Source organism: Bombina bombina, chromosome 1 (assembly GCF_027579735.1).
Source record: "Bombina bombina isolate aBomBom1 chromosome 1, aBomBom1.pri, whole genome shotgun sequence".
Classification (NCBI taxonomy): Eukaryota; Metazoa; Chordata; class Amphibia; order Anura; family Bombinatoridae; genus Bombina; species Bombina bombina.
In genome coordinates, this window is record NC_069499.1 from 417,916,757 (window position 1) to 417,939,792 (window position 23,036).

Here is a 23,036-nt window from a genome sequence, read left to right on the forward strand (position 1 = left end):
CCACTGATGGCCGATGAATGGACTGTAGAGCCCTGCAAGTATTTAGAATCTTTGATTTTCTGACTTCTGTCAGAAATATTTTCATGTTTGCTGAGTCTATCAGAGTTCCCAGGAATGGAACTCTTGTCTGTGGAACTAGTGAACTCTTTTCTACATTCACTTTCCAACCGTGAGTTCTCAGAAATAACAACACGATTTCCGTGTGTGATTTTGATAGATGAAATGTTGATGCCTGGATCAAGATATCGTCCAGATAAGGCGCCACCACTATTCCTTGTGGCCTGAGCACAGCTAGAAGAGTCCCTAGAACCTTTGTCAAGATCCTTGGAGCCATGGCCAACCCGAAGGGAAGGGCCACAAACTGATAATGTTTGTCCTGAAATGCAAATCGCAGGAACTGATGATGATCCTTGTGGATAGGGACGTGAAGATACGCGTCCTTCAGGTCCACGGTGGTCATGTACTGACCCAACTGGATCATAGGCAGAATTGTACGAATGGTCTCCATCTTGAACTATGGGACTCTGAGAAACTTGTTTAGACATTTGAGATATAAAAACATAATTTATGTAAGAACTTACCTGATAAATTCAATTCTTTCATATTGGCAAGAGTCCATGAGCTATTGACATATGGGATATACAATCCTACCAGGAGGGGCAAAGTTTCCCAAACCTCAAAATGCCTATAAATACACCCCTCACCACACCCACAATTCAGTTTAACGAATAGCCAAGCAGTGGGGTGATAAAGAAAGGAGTAGAAAGCATCAACAAAGGAAATTTGGAAATAATTGTGCTTTATACAAAAAAATCATAACCACCATAAAAAGGGTGGGCCTCATGGACTCTTGCCAATATGAAAGAAATGAATGTATCAGGTAAGTTCTTACATAAATTATGTTTTCTTTCATGTAATTGGCAAGAGTCCATGAGCTAGTGACATATGGGATATCAATACCCAAGATGTGGATCTTCCACTCAAGAGTCACTAGAGTGGGAGGGAATAAAAATAAAAACAGCCATATTCCGCTGAAAAAATTAATCCACACCCAAAAAAATAAGTTTATTTTCATTTTGAAAGAAAAAAACGTAATCAAAAGCAGAAGAATCAAACTGAAACAGCTGCCTGAAGAACTTTTCTACCAAAAACTGCTTCCAAAGAAGCAAATACATCAAAACGGTAGAATTTAGTAAATGTATGCAAAGAGGACCAAGTTGCCGCTTTGCAAATCTGATCAACTGAAGCTTCATTCTTAAAAGCCCATGAAGTGGAGACTGATCTAGTAGAATGAGCTGTAATTCTCTGAAACGGGGCCTGACCTGACTCCAAATAAGCTTGATGAATCAAAAGTTTCAACCAAGAAGCCAAGGAAATAGCAGAAGCCTTCTGACCTTTCCTAGGACCAGAAAATTAAACAAAAAGACTGAAAGTCTTCCTGAAATTTTTAGTAGCTTCCACATAATATTTCAAAGTTCTTACCACATCCAAAGAATGTAAGGATCTCTCCAAAGAATTCTTAGGATTAGGACATAAGGAAGGAACAACAATTTATCTAAATTCACAACTTTAGGTAAAAATTGAAAAGAAGTTTGCAAAACTGCCTTATCCTGATGAAAAATCAGAAAAGGAGTCTCACAAGAAAGAGCAGATAACTCAGAAACTCTTCTAGCAGAAGAGATGGCCAAAAGAAACAACACTTTCCAAGAAGTAGTGTAATGTCCAAAGAATGCATAGGTTCAAATGAAGGAGCCTGTAAAGCCTTCAGAACCAAATTAAGACTCCAAGGAGGAGAAATTGACTTAATGACAGGCTTAATACGAATTAAAGCCTGTACAAAACAGTGTATATCAGGAAGTATAGCAATCTTTCTGTGAAATTAAACAGAAAGAGCAGAGATTTGTCCTTTTAAGGAACTTGCAGACAAACCCTTATCCAAACCATCCTGAAGAAACTGTAAAATTCTAGGAATTCTAAAAGAATGCCAGGAGAATTTATGAGAACACCATGAAATGTAAGTCTTCCAAACTCTATAATAAATCTTTCTAGAAACAGATTTACGAGCTTGTAACATAGTATTAATCACTGAGTCAGAGAAACCTCTATGACTTAGAACTAAGCATTCAATTTCCATACCTTCAAATTTAATGATTTGAGATCCTGATGGAAAAACAGACCTTGAGATAGTAGGTCCGGCCGTAACGGAAGTGGCCAAGGCCGGCAACTGGACATCCGAACCAGATCCGCATACCAAAACCTGTGTGGCCATGCTGGAGCCACCAGCAACACAAAAGACTGTTCCATGATGATTTTGGAGATCACTCTTGGAAGAACTAGAGGCAGGAAGATGTAAGCAGGATGATAACACCAAGGAAGTGTCAACGCATCCACTGCTTCTGCCTGAACATCCCTGGACCTGGATAGATATCTGGGAAGTTTCTTGTTTAGATGAGAGGCCATGAGATCTATCTCTGGAAGATCCCACATCTGAACAATCTGAGAAAACACATCTGGATGGAGAGACCACTCCCCTGGATGTAAAGTCTGAGATAATCCGCCTCCCAATTGTCTACACCTGGGATATGCACCGCAGAGATTAGACAGGAGCTGGATTGCACCCAAGCAAGTATCCGAGATACTTCTTTCATAGCTTGGGGACTGTGAGTCCCACCCTGATGATTGACATAACCCACAGTTGTCATATTGTCTGTCTGAAAACAAATGAACGGTTCTCTCTTTAGCAGAGGCCAAAACTGAAGAGCCCTGAAAATTATTTATTGGTAATCTTGCCTCTTGAGATTTCCAAACCCCTTGTGCTGTCAGAGATCCCCAAACAGCTCCCCAACCTGAAAGACTCGTATCTGTTGAGATCACAGTCCAGGTTGTCCGAACAAAAGAAGCCCCTTGAACCAAACGATGGTGGTCTATCTACCATGTCAGAGAGTGTCGTATATTGGTATTCAAGGATATTGTGATATCTTTGTATAATCCCTGCACCATTGATTCAGCATACAAAGCTGTAGAGGTCTCATGTGAAAACGAGCAAAGGGGATCGCCTCCGATGCTGCAGTCATGAGACCTAAAACTTCCATGCACATAGCCACTGAAGGGAATGGCTGAGACTGAAGGTGCCGGCATGCTGCGACCAATTTTAAACGTCTCTTGTCTGTTAGAGACAGAGTCATGGACACTGAATCTATCTGGAAGCCTAAAAAGGTGACCCTTGTCTGAGGAATCAAGAAACTTTTTGGTAAATTGATCCTCCAACCACGTTTCCCAAGAAACAACACTAGTTGATTTGTGTGAGATTCTGCAGTACGTAAAGACTGAGCTAGTACCAAGATATCGTCCAAATAAGGAAACACCGCAATACCCTATTCTCTGATTACAGATAGTAGGGCACCCAGAACCTTTGAAAAGATTCTTGGAGCTGTTGCTAGGCCGAATGGAAGAGCAACAAATTGGTAATGCTTGTCTAGAAAAGAGAATCTCAGAAACTGATAGTGTTCTGGATGAATTCGAATATGAAGGTATGCATCCTACAAGTCTATTGTGGATATATAATGTCCTCGCTGAACAAAAGGCAGAATAGTCCTTATAGTCACCATCTTGAAAGTTGGTACTCTTACATAACGATTCAAAATTTTTAGATCCAGAACTGGTCTGAATAAATTTTCTTTCTTTGGTACAATGAATAGGTTTGAATAAAACCCCAAACCTTGTTCCTGAGGAGGAACTGGCATAATTACCCCTGAAGACTCCAGGTCTGAAACACACTTCAGAAAAGCCTGAGCTTTTACTGGATTTACATGGATGCGTGAGAGAAAAAAATCTTCTCACAGGAGGTCTTATTCTGAATCCTATTCGATACCCTTGAGAGACAATGCTCTGAATCCAATGATTTTGGACAGATTTTATCCAAAAATCCTTAAAAAACCTTAATCTGCCCCCTACCAGCTGAGCTGGAATGAGGGCCGCACCTTCATGCGGACTTAGGGAATGACTTTGGTTTCCTAAATGGCTTGGATTTATTCCAATTTGAGGAAGGCTTCCAATTGGAAGCAGATTCCTTGGGGGAGGATTGAGTTTTTGTTCCTTATTCTGACAAAAGGAACGAAAACGGTTAGAAGCCTTAGATTTACCCTTAGGTTTTTTATCCTGAGGCAAAAAAACTCCTTTTCCCCCAGTGATAGTTGAAATAATAGAATCCAACTGAGAACCAAATAAATTATTACCTTAGAAAGAAAGAGATAGTAATCTAGATTTAGATGTCATATCAGCATTCCAAGACTTAAGCCACAAAGCTCTTCTAGCTAATACAGCTAAAGACATGGATCTAACATCAATTTTGATAATATCAAAAATGGCATCACAAATAAAATGATTAGCATGTTGCAGTAAGCGAATAACGCTAGATATGTCAGAATCCAATTCATGTTGCGCTAAATTTTCCAACCAGAAAGTTGATGCAGCCGCAACATTAGCCAAAGAAATAGCAGGTCTGAGAAGATGACCTGAATATAAATAGGCCTTCCTTAGATAAGATTCAAGCTTCCTATTTAAAGGATCCTTAAAGGAAGTGCTATCTTCCATAGGAATAGTGGTACGTTTAGCAAGAGTAGAAATAGCCCCATCAACTTTGGGGATTTTTTCCCAAAACTCTATAGATTTTGCTGGTAAAGGATACAATTTTTTAAACCTTGAAGAAGGAATAAAAGAAGTACCTGGCTTATTCCATTCCCTAGAAATCATATCAGAAATAGCCTCAGGAATGGGAAAAACCCCTGGAGAAACCACAGGAGGTTTAAAAACAGCATTTAAACGTTTATTAGACTGAACGTCAATAGGACTGGTTACCTCAATATCCAAAGTAATTAACACTTCTTTTAATAAAAAACGCATATACTCTATTTTAAATAAATAAGTAGATTTGTCAGTGTCAATGTCTGAGGAAGGATCTTCAGAATCAGATAGATCCTCATCAGAAGAGGATAAATTATTATGTTGTTGGTCATTTGAAATTTCATCAGCTAAATGAGAAGTTTTATAAGATCTTTTACTTTTATGAGAAGGTGGAAATGCAGACAAAGCCTTCATAATAGAATCAGAAACAAATTCTTTAAAATTTACAGGTATATCATGCACATTAGAAGTTGAAGGAACTGCAACTGGCAATGTACTATTACTGATGGAAACACTATCTGCATGTAAAAGTTTATCATGACAACTATTACATTCGGTGGAATAATTTCTACAATTTTACAACAAATGCACTTAGCTTTGGTAGAACCGATGTCAGGCAGCAATGTTCCAGCAGAAACTTCAGAGGCAGGATCAGATTGGGACATCTTGCTTAATGTAAGAGAAAAAACAACATATAAAGCAAAATTATCTATTTCCTTATATGACAGTTTCAGGAATGGGAAAAAATGCAATAGCATAGGCCTCTGATAGCAAAAAGCAAGCGGCAAACATACAAGGGGTATTGAAATAATGAAAAAGTTTGGCGCCAAGTATGACGCACAACGTAACGTAAACTATTTTTTGGCGCAAAAAATAACCGGAAATGACACACTTGCGTCACTAATGACGCCGCCGTGTGAAAGGTCTCGGCGTCACGTATGACGCCGGAAATGACCAAGCTGCGTCATAAACGTATTTTTTCGCGACAAGAATGACGCAATAAAGTTTAGCATTTGACGCACCCGCTGCATAATACCCGCAATTGCAAGAAGTAGTCAATTGAAAAAAGACTAAACCCCAGGTAAGAAAAAGATTCCTTAAATTTACATTCCCCAAATATGAAACGGACAGTCTGCAGAAGGAAATACATGAACCTCATGGGAAATATAAGTACAAAACATATATTTAGAACTTTATATAAATGCATAAAGTGCCAAACCATAGCTGAGAGTGTCTTAAGTAATGAAAACATACTTACCAAAAGACACCCATCCACATATAGCAGATAGCCAAACCAGTACTAAAACAGTTATTAGTAGAGGTAATGGTAAATTGAGAGTATATCGTCGATCTGAAAAGGGAGGAAGGAGATGAATCTCTATGACCGATAACAGAGAACCTATGAAATAGACCCCCGTTAGGGAAATCATCATATTCAAATAAGTGATACTCCCTTTACGTCCCTCTGACATTCGCTGTACTCTGAGAGGAATCGGGCTTCAACAATGCTGAGAAGCGCATATCAACGTAGAAATCTTAGCACAAACTTACTTCACCACCTCCATAGGAGGCAAAGTTTGCAAAACTGAATTGTGGGTGTGGTGAGGGGTGTATTTATAGGCATTTTGAGGTTTGGGAAACTTTGCCCCTCCTGGTAGGATTGTATATCCCATATGTCACTAGCTCATGGACTCTTGCCAATTACATGAAAGAAATTGGTCTGAAGGTTCCCTCTTTTTTGGGAACCACGAAAAGGTTTGAATAGAACCCCTGCCCTTGTTCTCGAGCTGGAACTGGGCAAATTACACCCATGGTGTAGAGGTCTTTTACACAGCATAAGAACGCCTCTCTTTTTGTCTGGTGTACAGACAATCGTGGGGGAAAATCCTTGAATTTCCAATGCCCAGGGATCCTGTACATCCCTTGCCCAAGCCTGAGCAAAGAAAAAGAGTCTGCCCCCTACTAGATCCGGTCCCGGATTGGGGCATGCCCCTTCATGCTGTCTTGGTAGCAGCAGCGGGCTTTTTGACTTGTTTACCTTTATTCCAGGCCTGGTTAGGTCTCCAGACCGCCTTGGATTGTGCAAGGTTCCCTTCCTGCTTAGCGGAGGAAGGGGAAGCAGATGATGTTCCTTTAAAATTTCGAAAGGAACGAAAATTATTTTGTTTGCTCCTCATCTTGAGGGGCTTGTCCTGAGGTAGGGTGTGACCCTTACCTCCAGTAATGTCAGAAATTATGTCCTTCAGTTCAGGCCCAAATAGGGTCTTACCCTTGAAGGGAATAGACAAAAGCTTAGACTTACACAACACATCTGCCGACCAAGATTTCAGCCATAACGCTCTACTCGCCACGATGGCAAAGCCTGCATTTTTTGCTGCTAATTTCGCAAGCCGAAAAGTAGCATCCGTCATGAAAGAATTTTAAGTTTAAGAGCCTTAATTCTATCTAAAATGTCCTCTAAAGGTGTCTCTACCTTCAGGGACTCTTCCAGGGCATCAAACCAGAAGGCAGCCGCAGTAGTTACTGGAACCATGCAAGCTATAGGCTGCAAAAGAAAACCCTGCTGAACAAAAATTTTCTTTAGAAGACCCTCCAGCTTTTTATCCATAGGGTCTATGAATGCACAACTGTCCTCAAAGGGTATAGTTGTACGCTTAGCTAAAGTAGAAACAGCTCCCTCTACCTTGGGAATCAATTGCCAAAAATCCTGCATGGTGTCAGATATGGGAAACATTTTCTTAAAATTAGGAGGGGGAGAAAACGGTATACCTGGTCTATCCCATTCCTTCTTAACAATTTCCGAAATTCTCTTAGGAACCGGAAAAACATCCGTGTAAGTAGGTACTTCCAAATATTTGTCCATTTTACCCAATTTTTCTGGAGGAACCGTGATCGGGTCATAATCATCCAGAGCCGCCAAAACCTCCCTGAGCAATAAGCGGAGGTGTTCTAATTTAAATTTAAAGGACATGAAATTCAAATCTGTCTGAGGTAATACATTTCCTGACTCTGAAAGTTCTCCCTCAGACATAAAATCCCTGCCCCCCACATCAGAGCATTGGGAGGGTACATCAGAAATAGCCACTAAGGCGTCAGAGGGTTCATTATTTGTATTAATATCTGCCCTATGGCGTTTACCCTGCAAGGCTGGCAGCTTAGACAATACCTCTGTAAGGGTGGTAGACATAACTGCAGCCATATCTTGCAAAGTAAAAGAATTAGACGCACTAGAAGTACTTGGCGTCGCTTGCGTGGGCGTTAAAGGTTGTGACACTTGGGGAGAATTAGATGGCATATCTTGATTCTCTGCCTGACCCACTTTCTTTATTTAAAATGTGATCCTTACAGTGTAAGGCCCTTTCGGTACAAAAAAGACACAATGTAAGAGGGGGTTCCACCATGGCTTCTAAACACATAGAACACTGACTTCCCATGTCAGACATGTTGCACAGACTAGTAATAACAGCACAAGTATTTCCCAAATTTTATTATGTGTGAAAATAATACAGTACAAAAAAAACAGTTACTGCGCCTTTAAGAAGAAAATGTGTACACTGTTTTGCAAAATTGTTAAAACGATACCCAAAATGAAATATTTTGTTGTTTTTAGAGCCTAATGTGCCCTCAGAGGTTGCACCACAAGTAAAGGAGAGTTACATTGCAAATTCAAAAAGTTAAGCAGGAGTAAAACGATCTGCAGACAATAAACAATTAAAGCTTTCTGCACCTCGCCACAGCTCTGCTGTGGCACCTACCTGCACTCAAGACCTGACAAAACGATCCGGTCCCACTCCAAAGTACAGCCTCACAGTCTGGTTCCAACCGGAGCTAATGGCTGCTACCTCTCCAGAATCTAACTGCGCACTGAAGCGCGAAAATAGGCCCCGCCCATCATGTCTGATGAGACAAAAATGCAGAAAACCGCATGGGAAGCGTTTTCAAGCAATATATGTACACACTTCTTTTAATAATATGCCATGTGAGCCCCACACATAAAATGTAAAAACAACTCAGCCTCATAAACCCTACAATCGTCATTAGGTTTCCTAGGCTGCCCCAGTGTCTAACTACACAGCCCATAAGTGTGCCATGTTATATAGAATGGGATAATAATACAGGTCACCACAGTACCACCCTATAATAAGGACTACTGCTTACCCTTGCCCCGCATGGGGAATATGTCAGCCAAATTCTGATATATCATGTCTCCTCAGAATGCAAATGACTGCACATACCTTGAAATTGCTTGTAGCATGAAATCGTTCCCCCATACTGAAGACTTCTCATGTACTTCCTCAGCAACGCTTGTGGGAACGAACATTGATCTTAGTTACTGCTGCTAAGATCATCAGACTCCAGGCATGATTCTTCTTCCATATCATGCCAGAGTAAAAACAGTACTCACCGATACCATTTTAAAATAAAAAACTCTTGATTGAAGAAAACTAAACTATCTTTTTATCACCACATAAACTTTACCCTTCCTATTGCTATGCATAGGCAAAGAGAATGACTGGGGGGAGGAGTTAGGGGAGGGGCTATATAGCAGCTCTGCTGTGGTGCTCTTTGCCACTTCCTGTTAGCAGGAGGATTATATCCCACAAGTAAAGGATGAAACCCGTGGACTCGGAATATCTTGTAAAAGAAATACACTTAAAGGGACAGTCTACACCAGAATTTTTATTGTTTTAAAAGATAGATAATCCCTTTATTACCCATTCCCCAGTTTTTCATAACCAACACACAGTTATATTAATATACTTTTAAACTCTGTGATTACCTTGTATCTAAGCCTCTGCAAACTGCCTCCTTATTTCAGTTCTTTTGACAGACTTGCAGTTTAGCCAATCAGTGCCTACTCCCAGATAACTTCACGTGCATGAGCACAGTGTTATCTATATGAAATACATGAACTAACACCCTCTAGTGGTGAAAAACTGTTAAAATGCATTCTGAAAAGAGGTGGCCTTCAAGGTCTAAGAAATTAGCATATGAACCTCCTAGATTAAGCTTTCAACTAAGAATACCAAGCGAACAAAGCAAAATTGGTGATAAAAGTAGATTGGAAAATTGTTTAAAATGACATGCTCTATCTGAATCATGAAAGTTTTTTTTGGCCTAGACTGTCCCTTTAAATAACTCTTTATCTTCCCATATTAGGATAACAAATGGTACACGTCAGGGATCGCCCATCCTCTTTGTTTTGGCCATAGAAACCCTGGCAGCAAAAATACGTAACAACCCAAATATCACAGGTATTACCGTCAATGGAGCTAGCTATAAAATGGCATTATATGCCGATGACATCATACTTACCCTCACAAATCCAATAAGCTCTTTACATGCCCTCACAACTGAATTCTCACGATATAGTAAAATCTAATTTTTTTAAATTAACAAGTCTAAATCAGAATTCCTTAGCTTAAATATCTCTCAACCAATCATACAGCAAATCCAAGAGTCCTTCCATTATAAATACCAATCCACATCTATAAAATACAGCCGATAAAGACAGGCTATTCGCATTAAATTTTACCCCCCTACTACAAAATGTTGAACGGGAACTCCAAAAGTGGGAACACAAAGCTATATCCTAGGTAAAGATGATGATCCTTCCGAGAATCTTATACCTCTTGCAAGCTTTGCCTAGGCAAGTACCCGAACACTATACACGAAAGCTACAAAACATAAACGCCTATGTCTGGTCCAATCATATGACCAGGGTAGCGATGAAAACCATGTATATGCCCAAGGATAGAGGAGGCTTGGGAGTTCCTAACCTCGCTTACTATAAACTCACTGCCCACCTAGTTCGCATTATAAACTGGAGTAGAAATTAAAGTGACAAAGAATGGATTAAACTAGAACGCTCATTAGCAGATTCCATCAATTTAGGAAGCCTTTGCTGGACCCCACTGCCACAACGGAAAGCAATACACACCACATCCACACTAACTATAGAGACATTAAGAGTATGGGAGCGACTTACCAAAAGTGGTACAGCACTCTCCTCAATCCCCTCCCCATTAACACCCATTATAACAAATTTAACTTTCAGTAGAGGACATAGCATCGACTTAGACACACCGCAATCAATACATACTCTGATCCCCTTCCACACTACACTAGACAATGGTAGACTACGCCCTAGAATAGACTTACTAGATCTCAACATACCATACTTCAATCATTGGTATAAATATCACCAGTTAAACCATCTTATCTCCTCACACCCATAAAAGCCTAAAATTACTAGGCAACTAACTCCATTTTAAAATATGTGCTATAAGACCAACATCACAGAAGGATATTTGTCCATCTTCCATAAACTAATCCTACAAGATCACTCCCACACTTTACATACATACAAGCAGAAATGGGAGGAAGAATTAAATACTAAACTCTCCGAAAAAGAGTGGCTCACCATTATATCTCAGATGAACTACTCATTCTCATCTATGAGATTCCGAGAAACCAACATGAAACTCCTCAATAGATGGTATTATACACCTTAAAGATTAGCTCAGATATATCCTAACAAAAATACCACCTGCTGGAGAGGATGCAGCCAAATAGGGTCACCACTACACATATAGTGGAAATGTCCAAAAATTGATAAATACTGGTCCCTTATACTTAATAAAATAAAGTACTGCAAACTGATATACCCCTAGACCCCTTAATTTGTTTATTTCACAAACCTACAAAATTAAAATGCAACTTTAGAACAAAACTCTTATGTATTATGCTAAATTGTGCCAAGCAATTAATCCCTAGATTCTGGAAAAGGAGACTGTTCCTTCGATAGTTGAATGGGCCACTGATGTCACCTTGATATTGTCACTAGAGAAGCATCACTATTTTCAATTACAGAAATTGGAAGATTATTACTCTATAAAATTCATATGGGAAGAGTATATTTTTCTCCCCTTTGTCTGAATGTGATGTAAAATTATCTGTTTTACAAACACCGTGTAACCACATTATTACCATTATAACTGCAGAACACCGTATTTGCACTTTGTTGTATTGCTACAAAAGTGGAATAAAAAAATAAAAAAATATTCTGGGTTTCATATTGGTTCCTCATTGTGACAAACCAAGGTATCCAACCCTGCGCCAGTCACTTATTTGGTACAGAAAGGTTTATCAGCCCCCTTTTTCTGTCACCAATAGGTCACAATCTAGCCACACCAGGCAAGCTTGTGATTCAGTTTAGTGGGTGCAAGGGTTAACCACACTCCCTAGTCTGTACTAGACGTAAGAGAAATGCCCTAAACTCCCTTTTAATGCCACCCACACTGAACCAATAATCCTATAGCTCCAATACTGCCACCACTTAAAATTTATTAAAGGGAAAATCCTAAGAAAAAACCCAGACTTTACACATTAACCCTCTAAATATAATTTAGCAGAAAATAACCTAAATTATACAGTTCTAATATTCCAGTCTCTTTCAGTAACGTGGTTCAATTATTAGACAAAGGCCAAAATTAATAAAAGAATGATTTATTATGCCAAAAATATTATGCACAATGCATTATTAATAAAAGTTGGTACAAATAACATGACACATTAGCAAACAGTGTTTTAAAATAAAATAGGAGAAAAATAACAGACCTAATACTTCACTAGCTTATGAGTCTGCCCCCAGGGAGATGGGCAAAAAGAAAAGTTGTCACTCACGCTGTAGCACGCAGCCTCCCATGTAGAATGAACACCTTATTGTTAAAAACATAAGATTCTTATACCATTTTCCAGAGATTAGGTTGCCTGACCACACCCTCCTGGGCGGGCTAAGAAACCCCCCTGTCTTTATGCCCTTCAATAGACTAAGTTCTTGCCTGAAATTATACAATCCATTATAATTTCTGCTAGGTAACTATTTCTATATTTACATATCGGGAACCTCTTGGTTTCATTGGGAGAATCAGTTTGATATCAAATATGCCATAGGTTGTCATAATTACCTTCATTTAAGGTTATAACAGTTTTAACACACATATGTACATAATATACCAATGTCCTTTCAGTGACCTGGTCAGTTTTTGTGATGGAGGCCCTGTTTTGCATCATGCATTCTATTGACAACCTAAGCCATAAACCCTTTCCTGTGTATTTTCTGAAACTAAGAGCTTGAGTGGCTTTATGACTCAATGCATACAGAATAACACTTGGTGGGGCTATTTAGGAGGCTCTTGGCACTTCAAAGAAAATACAAATACAATTCTTCTTGAAAACAAATAACTGTTTTGAGTTCAAGCTACACAAAGTTAACTCCTTAGCAGCTGAATCCTGAGATATTCGTGACACTCATAAAGAAAATTTAGAAAGAAAACTGAACAATATAATTTCATCCATTTTTTGTGGTGTAACCATGAGCCATTGACGTCAAACATTCATGGTAATAATAATGTCACAAGTGTGCACAGGGCAGCATTGGTGTAATTGCTCACATTGGCACACAAAACAGAACTGCACTCAATTACACCTTGAGGTATTTTTTTACATTGAGGAGACTAAGCAGAGTTAATTTTTTTTAAATGGGTATTTATGGTAACTGACGGATGACTGTTGCATTATCAATAACCAAAAAGGTATCAGTGTTTGCAAGAGATAAAACTATTCATTTTAAACAAATGGCAGTTTTTTTTATCTATAACATTTTATAATATGTGCCTGCACGGGTGGTTAATAAACTTACTTCTGTAGCAGATGGCACCCTCTAGACTTGTGGAGCAGGTATTATACTTCCACTCTCCTTTTATATCCAAAAAAACACAGTCCCCGGCTTGTTTTAGTTGTGAAAATGCTGAAGGTCTAAAGTCATATGTACTGCCATCAGACCACTCAAAAGCTGCTTGGTTTATCTATAAAACACAGGAAGCAAGGACATTTTTTATTGTAAATACAGAGACAGACAACACTGCAATGTCAGTGAATCACATATAAAGCAAATCATTAAAAAAAAGTCAACAATACAAATAAATAACCAGTTATGGCTAGCTTATATAATCAGGTACCTTCCATTTTGTTTTTATCTGGAGCAGAGATCAATTGAGAGAGTAATTGGGTCCTATGGTGAGGATAAGGAACACCCCTTCAATATCACTTATAATAACTAGCATGTAATGAAACTGGTAATCATGAATACAAATTTTCTTTCATAAAACTACTTGTTGCTAAGGAAGTGTTTTAAAAAGAACTTTCCAGCTAAAATTGTAATGCACAGCACTTGCTCAGAGAGCCGAAGGTGCTTGTATCATTGGGTAGTGACTTAATTTACATCATTGCTGAAATGATACTAACCCAACTGGCTCTCTGAGCATCTGTATTATCTAGCTATGCTTCACATGCAAGTGCAGAAACAAATGCTTACATTAACACACTGATATTTTTTACTAGAAGCATTTTTTGCCAATATATGTACACTGGCATTCAAAAGTTTGTAGTCACAAATATTTACTTGTTTTCAAAAGAAAAGCAAATGTTTATGTTCATTAAAATAACATCAAATTCATCAGAAATACAGTGTAGACATTTTTAATGTTGTAAATAACTATAGTAGCTGGAAATGGCTGATTTGTAATGGAATATCTGCATAGGCGTTCAATGGCCTATTATCAGCAACCATTTGTCCTGTGTTCCAATGGCACATTGTGTTTGCTAATACAAGTTTATCATCTAGAAAGGCTAATTGATAATTAGAAACCCTTCTGCAATTATATTAGCGCAGCTGAAAACTGTTGTTCTGATTAAAGATGCAACAACAATATCAAATAAATGGAAGTGGACAATCCTCCGACAATACTGCAGTAAATCGGACTTCAAACGCCTGCACTTTATTTCTGCCCATCGTGAGTATTGCAGCACGGAAGGAGGACGCCAATCACACAGACGTAAAATTATCGGTGAGTAGTGGCCTGTGTGATAGAAAGCTCCAACACGGTTTAAAGGTACTTTTTGCAGAATGGCCATCCGGTCACAGCTGAGAGGTCAGTATCTCGAGTTTATAAGGGGAATACTTGCCATACCAAGAGGCAAACATTAAAATTTGCAAGTATCTTTTAAGGTGAATATACCTATCCCTAACTAAGAGGCAAACACAAACATTTACAAGTATCTTCTAAGGAAGCGCTATGGACACTTAGTATCCTCAGAGAGGAATTGGCTGTATCTAATATAACCACTTTCTGATTACACACTCATAGGAGGATTGTTCCCCAGAGACTTATCTTTTATACCAATCAAGGAGTTTTAATAGAAAGCAATATATACATATATACTCTTGGATACATTTTGGATATATATTTTATATATCTTTTATTTTTATTATTTTTTAGGTGGTATTTGTATGTAGTATCATATTTTACCTTTTTGTATTATAGGAAGGGAAACGTCCCTCCATTTGATTGATATTGCTGTCACTTTCTTAATAAATGTATTTTATTTCTATTAACACACTGTGTATGATTTTTTATAGATACTTCTAGCTTTTTTAGCGCCATCCCGTGTGGTCTGTATTCTGGTTCTTGTTCTAATTGGGAGATAGTAGTATTTTGGGAGGGCTTAGAAGTCTTTTTGGGCATCACTACCCCCCCATTTTTTAAAAGATGAAAAAAACTGGCCTTCATTAGACTAGTTGAGTATCTGGAGCATCAGCAATTGTGGGTTCGATTACAGATGCAAGATGGCCAGAAACAAAGAACTTTCTTCTGAAACTCGTCACTCTATTCTTGTTCTGAGAAAATGAAGGTTATTCCATGCAAGAAATTGCCAAAAAGTGAAGATCTTGTATAACACGGTGTACTACTCCCTTCACAGAACAGCGTAAACGGGCTCTAACCAGAATAGAAAGAGGAGTGGGAGGCCCAGTGCACAACTGAGCAAGAAGACTAATACATTAGAGTGTCTAGTTTGAGAAACACACGCATCACAGGTCCTCAACTTGTAGTTGAATTAAACAGTACTAGCAAACCACCAGTCTCAACGTCAACAGTGAAGAGGCGACTCCGGGATGCAAATATATAGCGATATCTCATACTGGCCAATAATAATTAAAAAAAATTAAGATGGGCAAAAGAACACAGACAATGGACAAAGGAAGATTGGAAAAAAGTGTTATGGACAGACAAATCTAAGTTTGAGGTGTTCGGATCATAAAGAATAACATTTGTGAGATGCAGACCAAATGAAAAAGATGCTGGAGGAGTGCTTGACGACATCTGTCAAGCATGGTGGAGACAATGTGATGGTCTGGCGGTGCTTTGGTGGTGGTAAAGTGGGAGATTTATACAGGGTTAAAGGGACCTTGAAGAACCAAGGCTATCACTCCATTTTTCAACGCCATGCCATACCCTCTGGACGGCACTTGATTGGAGCCAATTTCCTCCTACAACAGGACAATGACCGAAAGCACAACTTCAAACTATGCAAAAACTATTTAGGAAAGAAGCAGTCAGCTGTTATTCTTTCTTTAAGGGAGTGGCCAGAACAGTCACCAAATCTCAACCCTTTTGAGCTGTTGTGGGAGCAACTTGAATATATTGTATGTAAAAAATGTCCACCAAGCCAATCCAACATGTGGGAGGTGCTTCAGGAAGCTTTGGGTAAAATATCTTCAGATTACCTCAACAAATTGACAACTAGAATGCAAAAGGTCTGCAAGGCTGTAATTGCTGCACATGGAAAATTCTTTGACAAACGCAAAAATTTGAAGTACACAATTATTATTATTTTACTTAAAATTTTATTTCTAACCTTGCCAGTGACTAAATTTCCTATTCAAACTCATTTCATGTATGTTTTTGTGGAAAATAAGGAACTGTCTAAGTGTAACATATGCCTGCCTGATATCACTGTCCCTTTAAGACTGCCTTCCCTGCTACTGACATTCATACTGTGTGGGCAGTATCTGCATTCAACACACCTGCCAAATTAACTAATCACTCATGCACCTGATTCCCTCAGCCTCCTTCTAAATCATCTCAGGCCAAATGTGCATTGCATTAGTATTGAAGTTTTGTTCCAGAAACAGAGGTCTGTGACGGTTTCCATTATGGATTTTACCAGCATATACAAACTACAGCCTTTCCTTCAAGCTATGCTTAAAATCATCTAATCGCAAGTATCCATATAATTCCTTTTGTTTCCTGGACTCTGCTATTTAACAATCTCTGAACTATTTCTAAATTACAACAATGCATTGGTTATAATCTCTCAAATTGCTACAACAGCATCATACTCAAAACTTTACAACTTTTCTCTGCTACAAGTTATCATAGTTGAAATATCCTCCTGCAAGCATGTTAATGTATTCAGAACTCTGCATCGATGTGTTCAGTTAAACAGTTCTCCTGTGATTTTCCAATATATGCACAATCAATATTGAATGCCTTAAACTTGCAATTTGTATATCACCTGTGCAACTCTGCTTACAGCTCTAAATACTTTTAAGTACTGTGAACCTGCAGTAAGTCTTTGCATCCATGAGTCACAACCTTTTACCAGTTTACTCTGAAGCCTGAACATCTTACATTGCTATATTTATCTCATGAATGCTGCAGCTACTCCTATTAACCATTAGTCACAGTATCAATTTATGTTTCCATTGAAGTCACAATATATTATATTCATATGCTTTACTCTCTATGATTTCTACAATAACTTGTTGCAACTATGAACCACAGAATATTATCTATCCACGTCCAGGATACTCTTCCCCGGGTCAGGGGTTGGTGTCTCCAATTCCCTACCACTGCCCAGAGGGTCTGTATCCTGAGTGCATATACACCGGAACCTGACAGAATACTAATGCCTAAAAAAGGACTCCGGAGTGGTAGTGGATGCACCGACCCTGGAAGAAAAATAAAAAATTACAAGCTCAGACCCAAGCTATCCCTAAAGGAAAAACAGAAGATTTTCATACTTTTAAAAATTTAAAGACACAGTACTCCCATTCTAGAGTATCTTCTACTCATGTTCGCGGTTCCTATTTTGGTGAAACTGATTCGGAATCTGACTATGAAAATGAGGAGAAACTATCCATAGATTCAGCAGAAAAATTTCAGATCTTTAATGATTTAAAGAGACAGAACCACTTTTCTAGAATTTCATCTACTCCTTATGTTCATGATTTCCATTTTGGTGAAACTGATTCTGAATCTGAATATGTAACTGAAGAGAATATATCCATAGATTCAGAAGAAAAAAATTCAGATCTTTAAAGATTTAAAGAGACAGGACTACTGTTCCAGAATACCATCTAGTCCTCCTGTTTGGGATTCCCATCCTGGTTATACTGACTCTGAGTCTGAATTTGTCAACTAGGAGGATGACTTCACAGATCCAGCTGAACTGGCATTAGACTGGTATGAGTGCAACTTTAATTCGCCACAAACTCAGACAAAACCTCAACCTATTGGCTATAATGACATCCTTGGATGCTATATTTACAATATAGATGCTGCAGACAGCTCCCATCATGAAACCTCTCATGGAAATACTGATCTTCCTATTTCTGATATTCCCAGGGATTCTGTAGATTGGATAGATTCAGAGCTGGAAGAAGAGACATCTGGTATACAGACTGCTGTTTGGAGAAATGGTCCCCTCAAGAACTATGCTGATTTTTTTAATCTCAGAATTATGCATCCAGTGATGAAGAGGATTTCTGTTCTCAAAATGATATAAGGTACTCCAGACTACAGTGGCACCACCCTAAGAAGCCTCATATTGGGAAGAAATCTCAGTTATCTAAGCTCTCTAAAGAAAAGAAAATCTTTCTGCCTACAGCAACTCTGAAGTGTAAAGAGGAAACTCAACCTGAATCTCCTGTTTCAGTTTCTGTTGTGCCAGATCCTCTCTTGCCTCATATTACTCTCGACACCAAGCTGGATGTTGTCTCTAGTTGCCATCAGTCTGTTTTTGAAGCATTTAATGGTATCTCTTCTCAAACTCTACAGTTACAAACACTGCTTTCCACTGCTGATTCCTTACATCCCTCTCATGATGCCTCAATGTCTGTAAACCCTGTGCTAGAAGCAAAAGATCACTTTGTTCCAGATATACAACCTTTCAGTTTTCCCAGAGGTAGTCCCTGGAGAATTTAGCCCTGAAATTCAAACTCAAATAAGTATGCCTGTTGAGCCCCAGAAAACTTCTCAGTCAGAATCTGGTGTCACAATTCTTCTGCATCTACCTGAGAGTGGCATATTTCAGTAGACTCCACCTTCTCAAAGTTCTTCTGTTACTGCATCTAAGAAAATGTTTTCCTTGGGAGATACTTTGCATTAACCTACATTTTCTACTACATCTGTTCCCTGTCCAGTAATTCCTGATACTGAACCCTGTAAGGATATTATTGAACCTAGTTCCCAAGTGGACGTTCTTGACCCTGAACCATGTACTAAAGTTATTGAACCTAGTCCCAAAGTGGACGTTCTTGACCCTGACTCATGTACTAAAGTTTTTCAACAAGATTCCCCAGTGGCCATTCCTGTCCCTGCTTCCCATGATGATACTACTAAACTTGGCATCAAGATGAACTCCCCTGTTTTTGACCCTGGTATGGGTATTCCTTTTTTTAACCCGGAAATGGGTGTAATAATACTTGATCCTGAAGATAGTCATGCCCTCTGCTCAGAAGCGAGTATGGTTCTTGGCTCAAAAGTGGGTCTTGTTAATTCTTCGTTTGTGAACCCTGAAAAAAGCCTTGCCCTCTGCTCAGAAGAGAGTATGGTTCCTGGCTCTAAATTGGGTTGTTTTTCTATAATTGAACCTGATCCCAGTACAAGCATCTCTGCAACTGTCCCAAATTTGGACACTCGTGTTTCTAACCCTAATGAGGGCATACCAGTCTTCAAGCCTCTTGTCCATGAACAAAGCCTTGATGTTGGCACACCTGTCCTCAGTTCTTCTGTCCTTGAACCTTGCCCTGGTATGGGCATTCATTTACCTGATCCTACTGAGGATATTCCTGAACCTTGCCCTGGAGTGGGCAATCCTGTACCTGATCCTACTGAGGATATTCCTGAACCTTGCCCTGGCATGGGCATTCCTTTACCTGATCCTACTGAGGATATTCCTGAACCTTGCCCTAATGTGGGTATTCCTGAACCTTGCCCTGGCTTGGGCATTTCTTTACCTGATCTTAGTGAGGACACCTTTGATATTGAACCAGAAGATGGCAAGAATTGGTCAAATCTTGCATTCTACACTCCTATCTCCTACTTTGAAGAAAGCCCTGCTATTTGGATAGAAGTGGCTATAGCTTTTTCTTTTGGAGTATATCTAAACCTCAGCCAAGATGTTCATTCTGAGGAAACTCAAATCTCTGATCCAAAAGTGGATAATCTGTTTTACAATCCAGAATGCTGCATCTCTATTTCTGAAGTTGAGGAAAGCCTATTCTTATGTTTAGGACTGGGTGCCTTTTCATTGGCTGTGTACATGGTCATCTGTCATGAAGTACATTCGCCTATCAACCCTGAGGATGATTCCGGGGTTGGAAGCTCATTGTATCTTACGTTCAAGCATTCTCATGACTACACGAAAGATGACTTCAAGTTTTGCTCTCATCATTTTCAAGATCTTTTGATACTCAAAATCCATGGTCTTCGCATTGTCATTTTGCTTTTTCAAGAGATCTCCAACCCTCCTTTCTTGATTTTGGATTGGACTCATTACCTCCATGCAGCCACTACCGGCCTTCCAAGTCATTGTTGTTCTCTCTCCATTTGGATTGCATTGGGCGCCCGGAGGTCGCCTTTATGAAGGGGGCTCTGTAACATATGCCTGCCTGATATTACTGTTCCTTTAAGACTGCCTTCTCTGCTACTGACATTCATACTGTGTGGGCAATATCTGCATTCAACTTACCTGCCAAATTAATCATTCATGCACCCGATTCCCTCAGCCTCCTTTCTAAATCATCTCAGGCCCAATGTGCATTGCATTAGTATTGAAGTTTTGTTCCAGAAACAACAGAGGTCTGTGACTGTTTCCATTATGGATTTTACCAGCATATACAAACTACAGCCTTTCCTTCAAGCTATGCTTAAAAACATCTAATCGCAAGTATCCATATAATTCCTTTTGTTTCCTGGACTCTGCTACTTAATCTCTGAACTATTTCTAAATTTCAACAAGGCATTGGTTATAATCTCTCAAATTGCTACAACAGCATCATATTCAAAACTTTACAACTTTTCTCTACTCTCTATGATTTCTACAATAACTTGTTGCAACTATGAACCACAGAATATCATCTATCCACGTCCAGGATACTCTTCCCCGGGTCAAGGGTCGGTGTCTCCAATTCCCTTCCACTGCCCCGAGGGTCTATAGCCTGAGCGCATATACACCGGAACCTGACACTAAGTGACCCCAAAATTTTGAACGCCAGTGAATATTGTAAGTATGTTTCTATTCAAATATGTTAATCATCTAAGTGTATTTCAGTCTTAACTGGAATATGAAAGAATATATAGAAGATATCAAATAACTGACATAAAATATATAAAGGGGCCACTCAAGATTTATTGCAAGGGAGGATAAAAACAATCAATGCAGTTCAAAAAGGACAGTCACAAAGTCCAACACAATTAGGAAGTATTCTAAAACATTGTCAGCTGCCATGCAAAGGATAGTGGATCACCAACAGCTGAAAATCACAGAGAAAATAAGGAGCCTCATAGGGTGAGTAAGTCCTATGTACCATATAAACAGTGTGAATACAAATGGCAACTCACATATTTGATGACACTACACATTGTGTGGGTGGGGTGTACTGGAGAATAGCGGTCCCCCAAGTTGGCAGCCTTGGACAATATCACCAAGCTCGCCTGAACAGCAGCGGTCCGTCCCCACATTGTCATACCTGCATTAGTTGAGGATTCCAGACTGTGATATCACCATCAATGCCGAAGCTAATGTCCGAGCTATCCAGACACTGCATCTCTTACCCACCAGGGAGTAAATCGCTAATATGCATTGACATCAAACCAGGTAAAATTATACAAACAACAAATTAAGCGACACACCATAGCATGAAGAAAAAGTCCTCAAAAGTTAAAGCATTTATTCAAGGTTATAAACGGTCATTAAAAAACAGAATTTATGTTTACCTGATAAATTACTTTCTCCAACGGTGTGTCCGGTCCACGGCGTCATCCTTACTTGTGGGATATTCTCTTCCCCAACAGGAAATGGCAAAGAGCCCAGCAAAGCTGGTCACATGATCCCTCCTAGGCTCCGCCTACCCCAGTCATTCGACCGACGTTAAGGAGGAAAATTTGCATAGGAGAAACCATATGGTACCGTGGTGACTGTAGTTAAAGAAAATAAATCATCAGACCTGATTAAAAAAACCAGGGCGGGCCGTGGACCGGACACACCGTTGGAGAAAGTAATTTATCAGGTAAACATAAATTCTGTTTTCTCCAACATAGGTGTGTCCGGTCCACGGCGTCATCCTTACTTGTGGGAACCAATACCAAAGCTTTAGGACACGGATGAAGGGAGGGAGCAAATCAGGTCACCTAAATGGAAGGCACCACGGTTTGCAAAACCTTTCTCCCAAAAATAGCCTCAGAAGAAGCAAAAGTATCAAACTTGTAAAATTTGGTAAAAGTGTGCAGTGAAGACCAAGTCGCTGCCCTACATATCTGATCAACAGAAGCCTCGTTCTTGAAGGCCCATGTGGAAGCCACAGCCCTAGTGGAATGAGCTGTGATTCTTTCGGGAGGCTGCCGTCCGGCAGTCTCGTAAGCCAATCTGATGATGCTTTTAATCCAAAAAGAGAGAGAGGTAGAAGTTGCTTTTTGACCTCTCCTTTTACCGGAATAAACAACAAACAAGGAAGATGTTTGTCTAAAATCCTTTGTAGCATCTAAATAGAATTTTAGAGCGCGAACAACATCCAAATTGTGCAACAAACGTTCCTTCTTTGAAACTGGTTTCGGACACAGAGAAGGTACGATAATCTCCTGGTTAATGTTTTTGTTAGAAACAACTTTAGGAAGAAACCCAGGTTTAGTACGTAAAACCACCTTATCTGCATGGAACACCAGATAAGGAGGAGAACACTGCAGAGCAGATAATTCTGAAACTCTTCTAGCAGAAGAAATTGCAACTAAAAACAAAACTTTCCAAGATAATAACTTAATATCAACGGAATGTAAGGGTTCAAACGGAACCCCCTGAAGAACTGAAAGAACTAAATTGAGACTCCAAGGAGGAGTCAAAGGTTTGTAAACAGGCTTAATTCTAACCAGAGCCTGAACAAAGGCTTGAACATCTGGCACAGCTGCCAGCTTTTTGTGAAGTAACACAGACAAGGCAGAAATCTGTCC

At 39.3% G+C, this 23,036-nt stretch overlaps 1 protein-coding gene across 2 annotated transcripts in view; it reads right to left on the reverse strand.

Annotated features, from left to right (window-relative positions):
• LY75 (lymphocyte antigen 75) overlaps window positions 1–23,036 on the reverse strand; it is a 1,208,875-nt gene that overhangs the window by 39,601 nt on the left and 1,146,238 nt on the right. For both annotated transcript variants that reach the window (XM_053698349.1, XM_053698347.1), the window contains one exon: window positions 13,388–13,553. In XM_053698349.1, coding sequence (XP_053554324.1) covers window positions 13,388–13,553 — 166 coding nt within the window. The remainder of the gene's footprint in view (window positions 1–13,387; window positions 13,554–23,036) is intronic.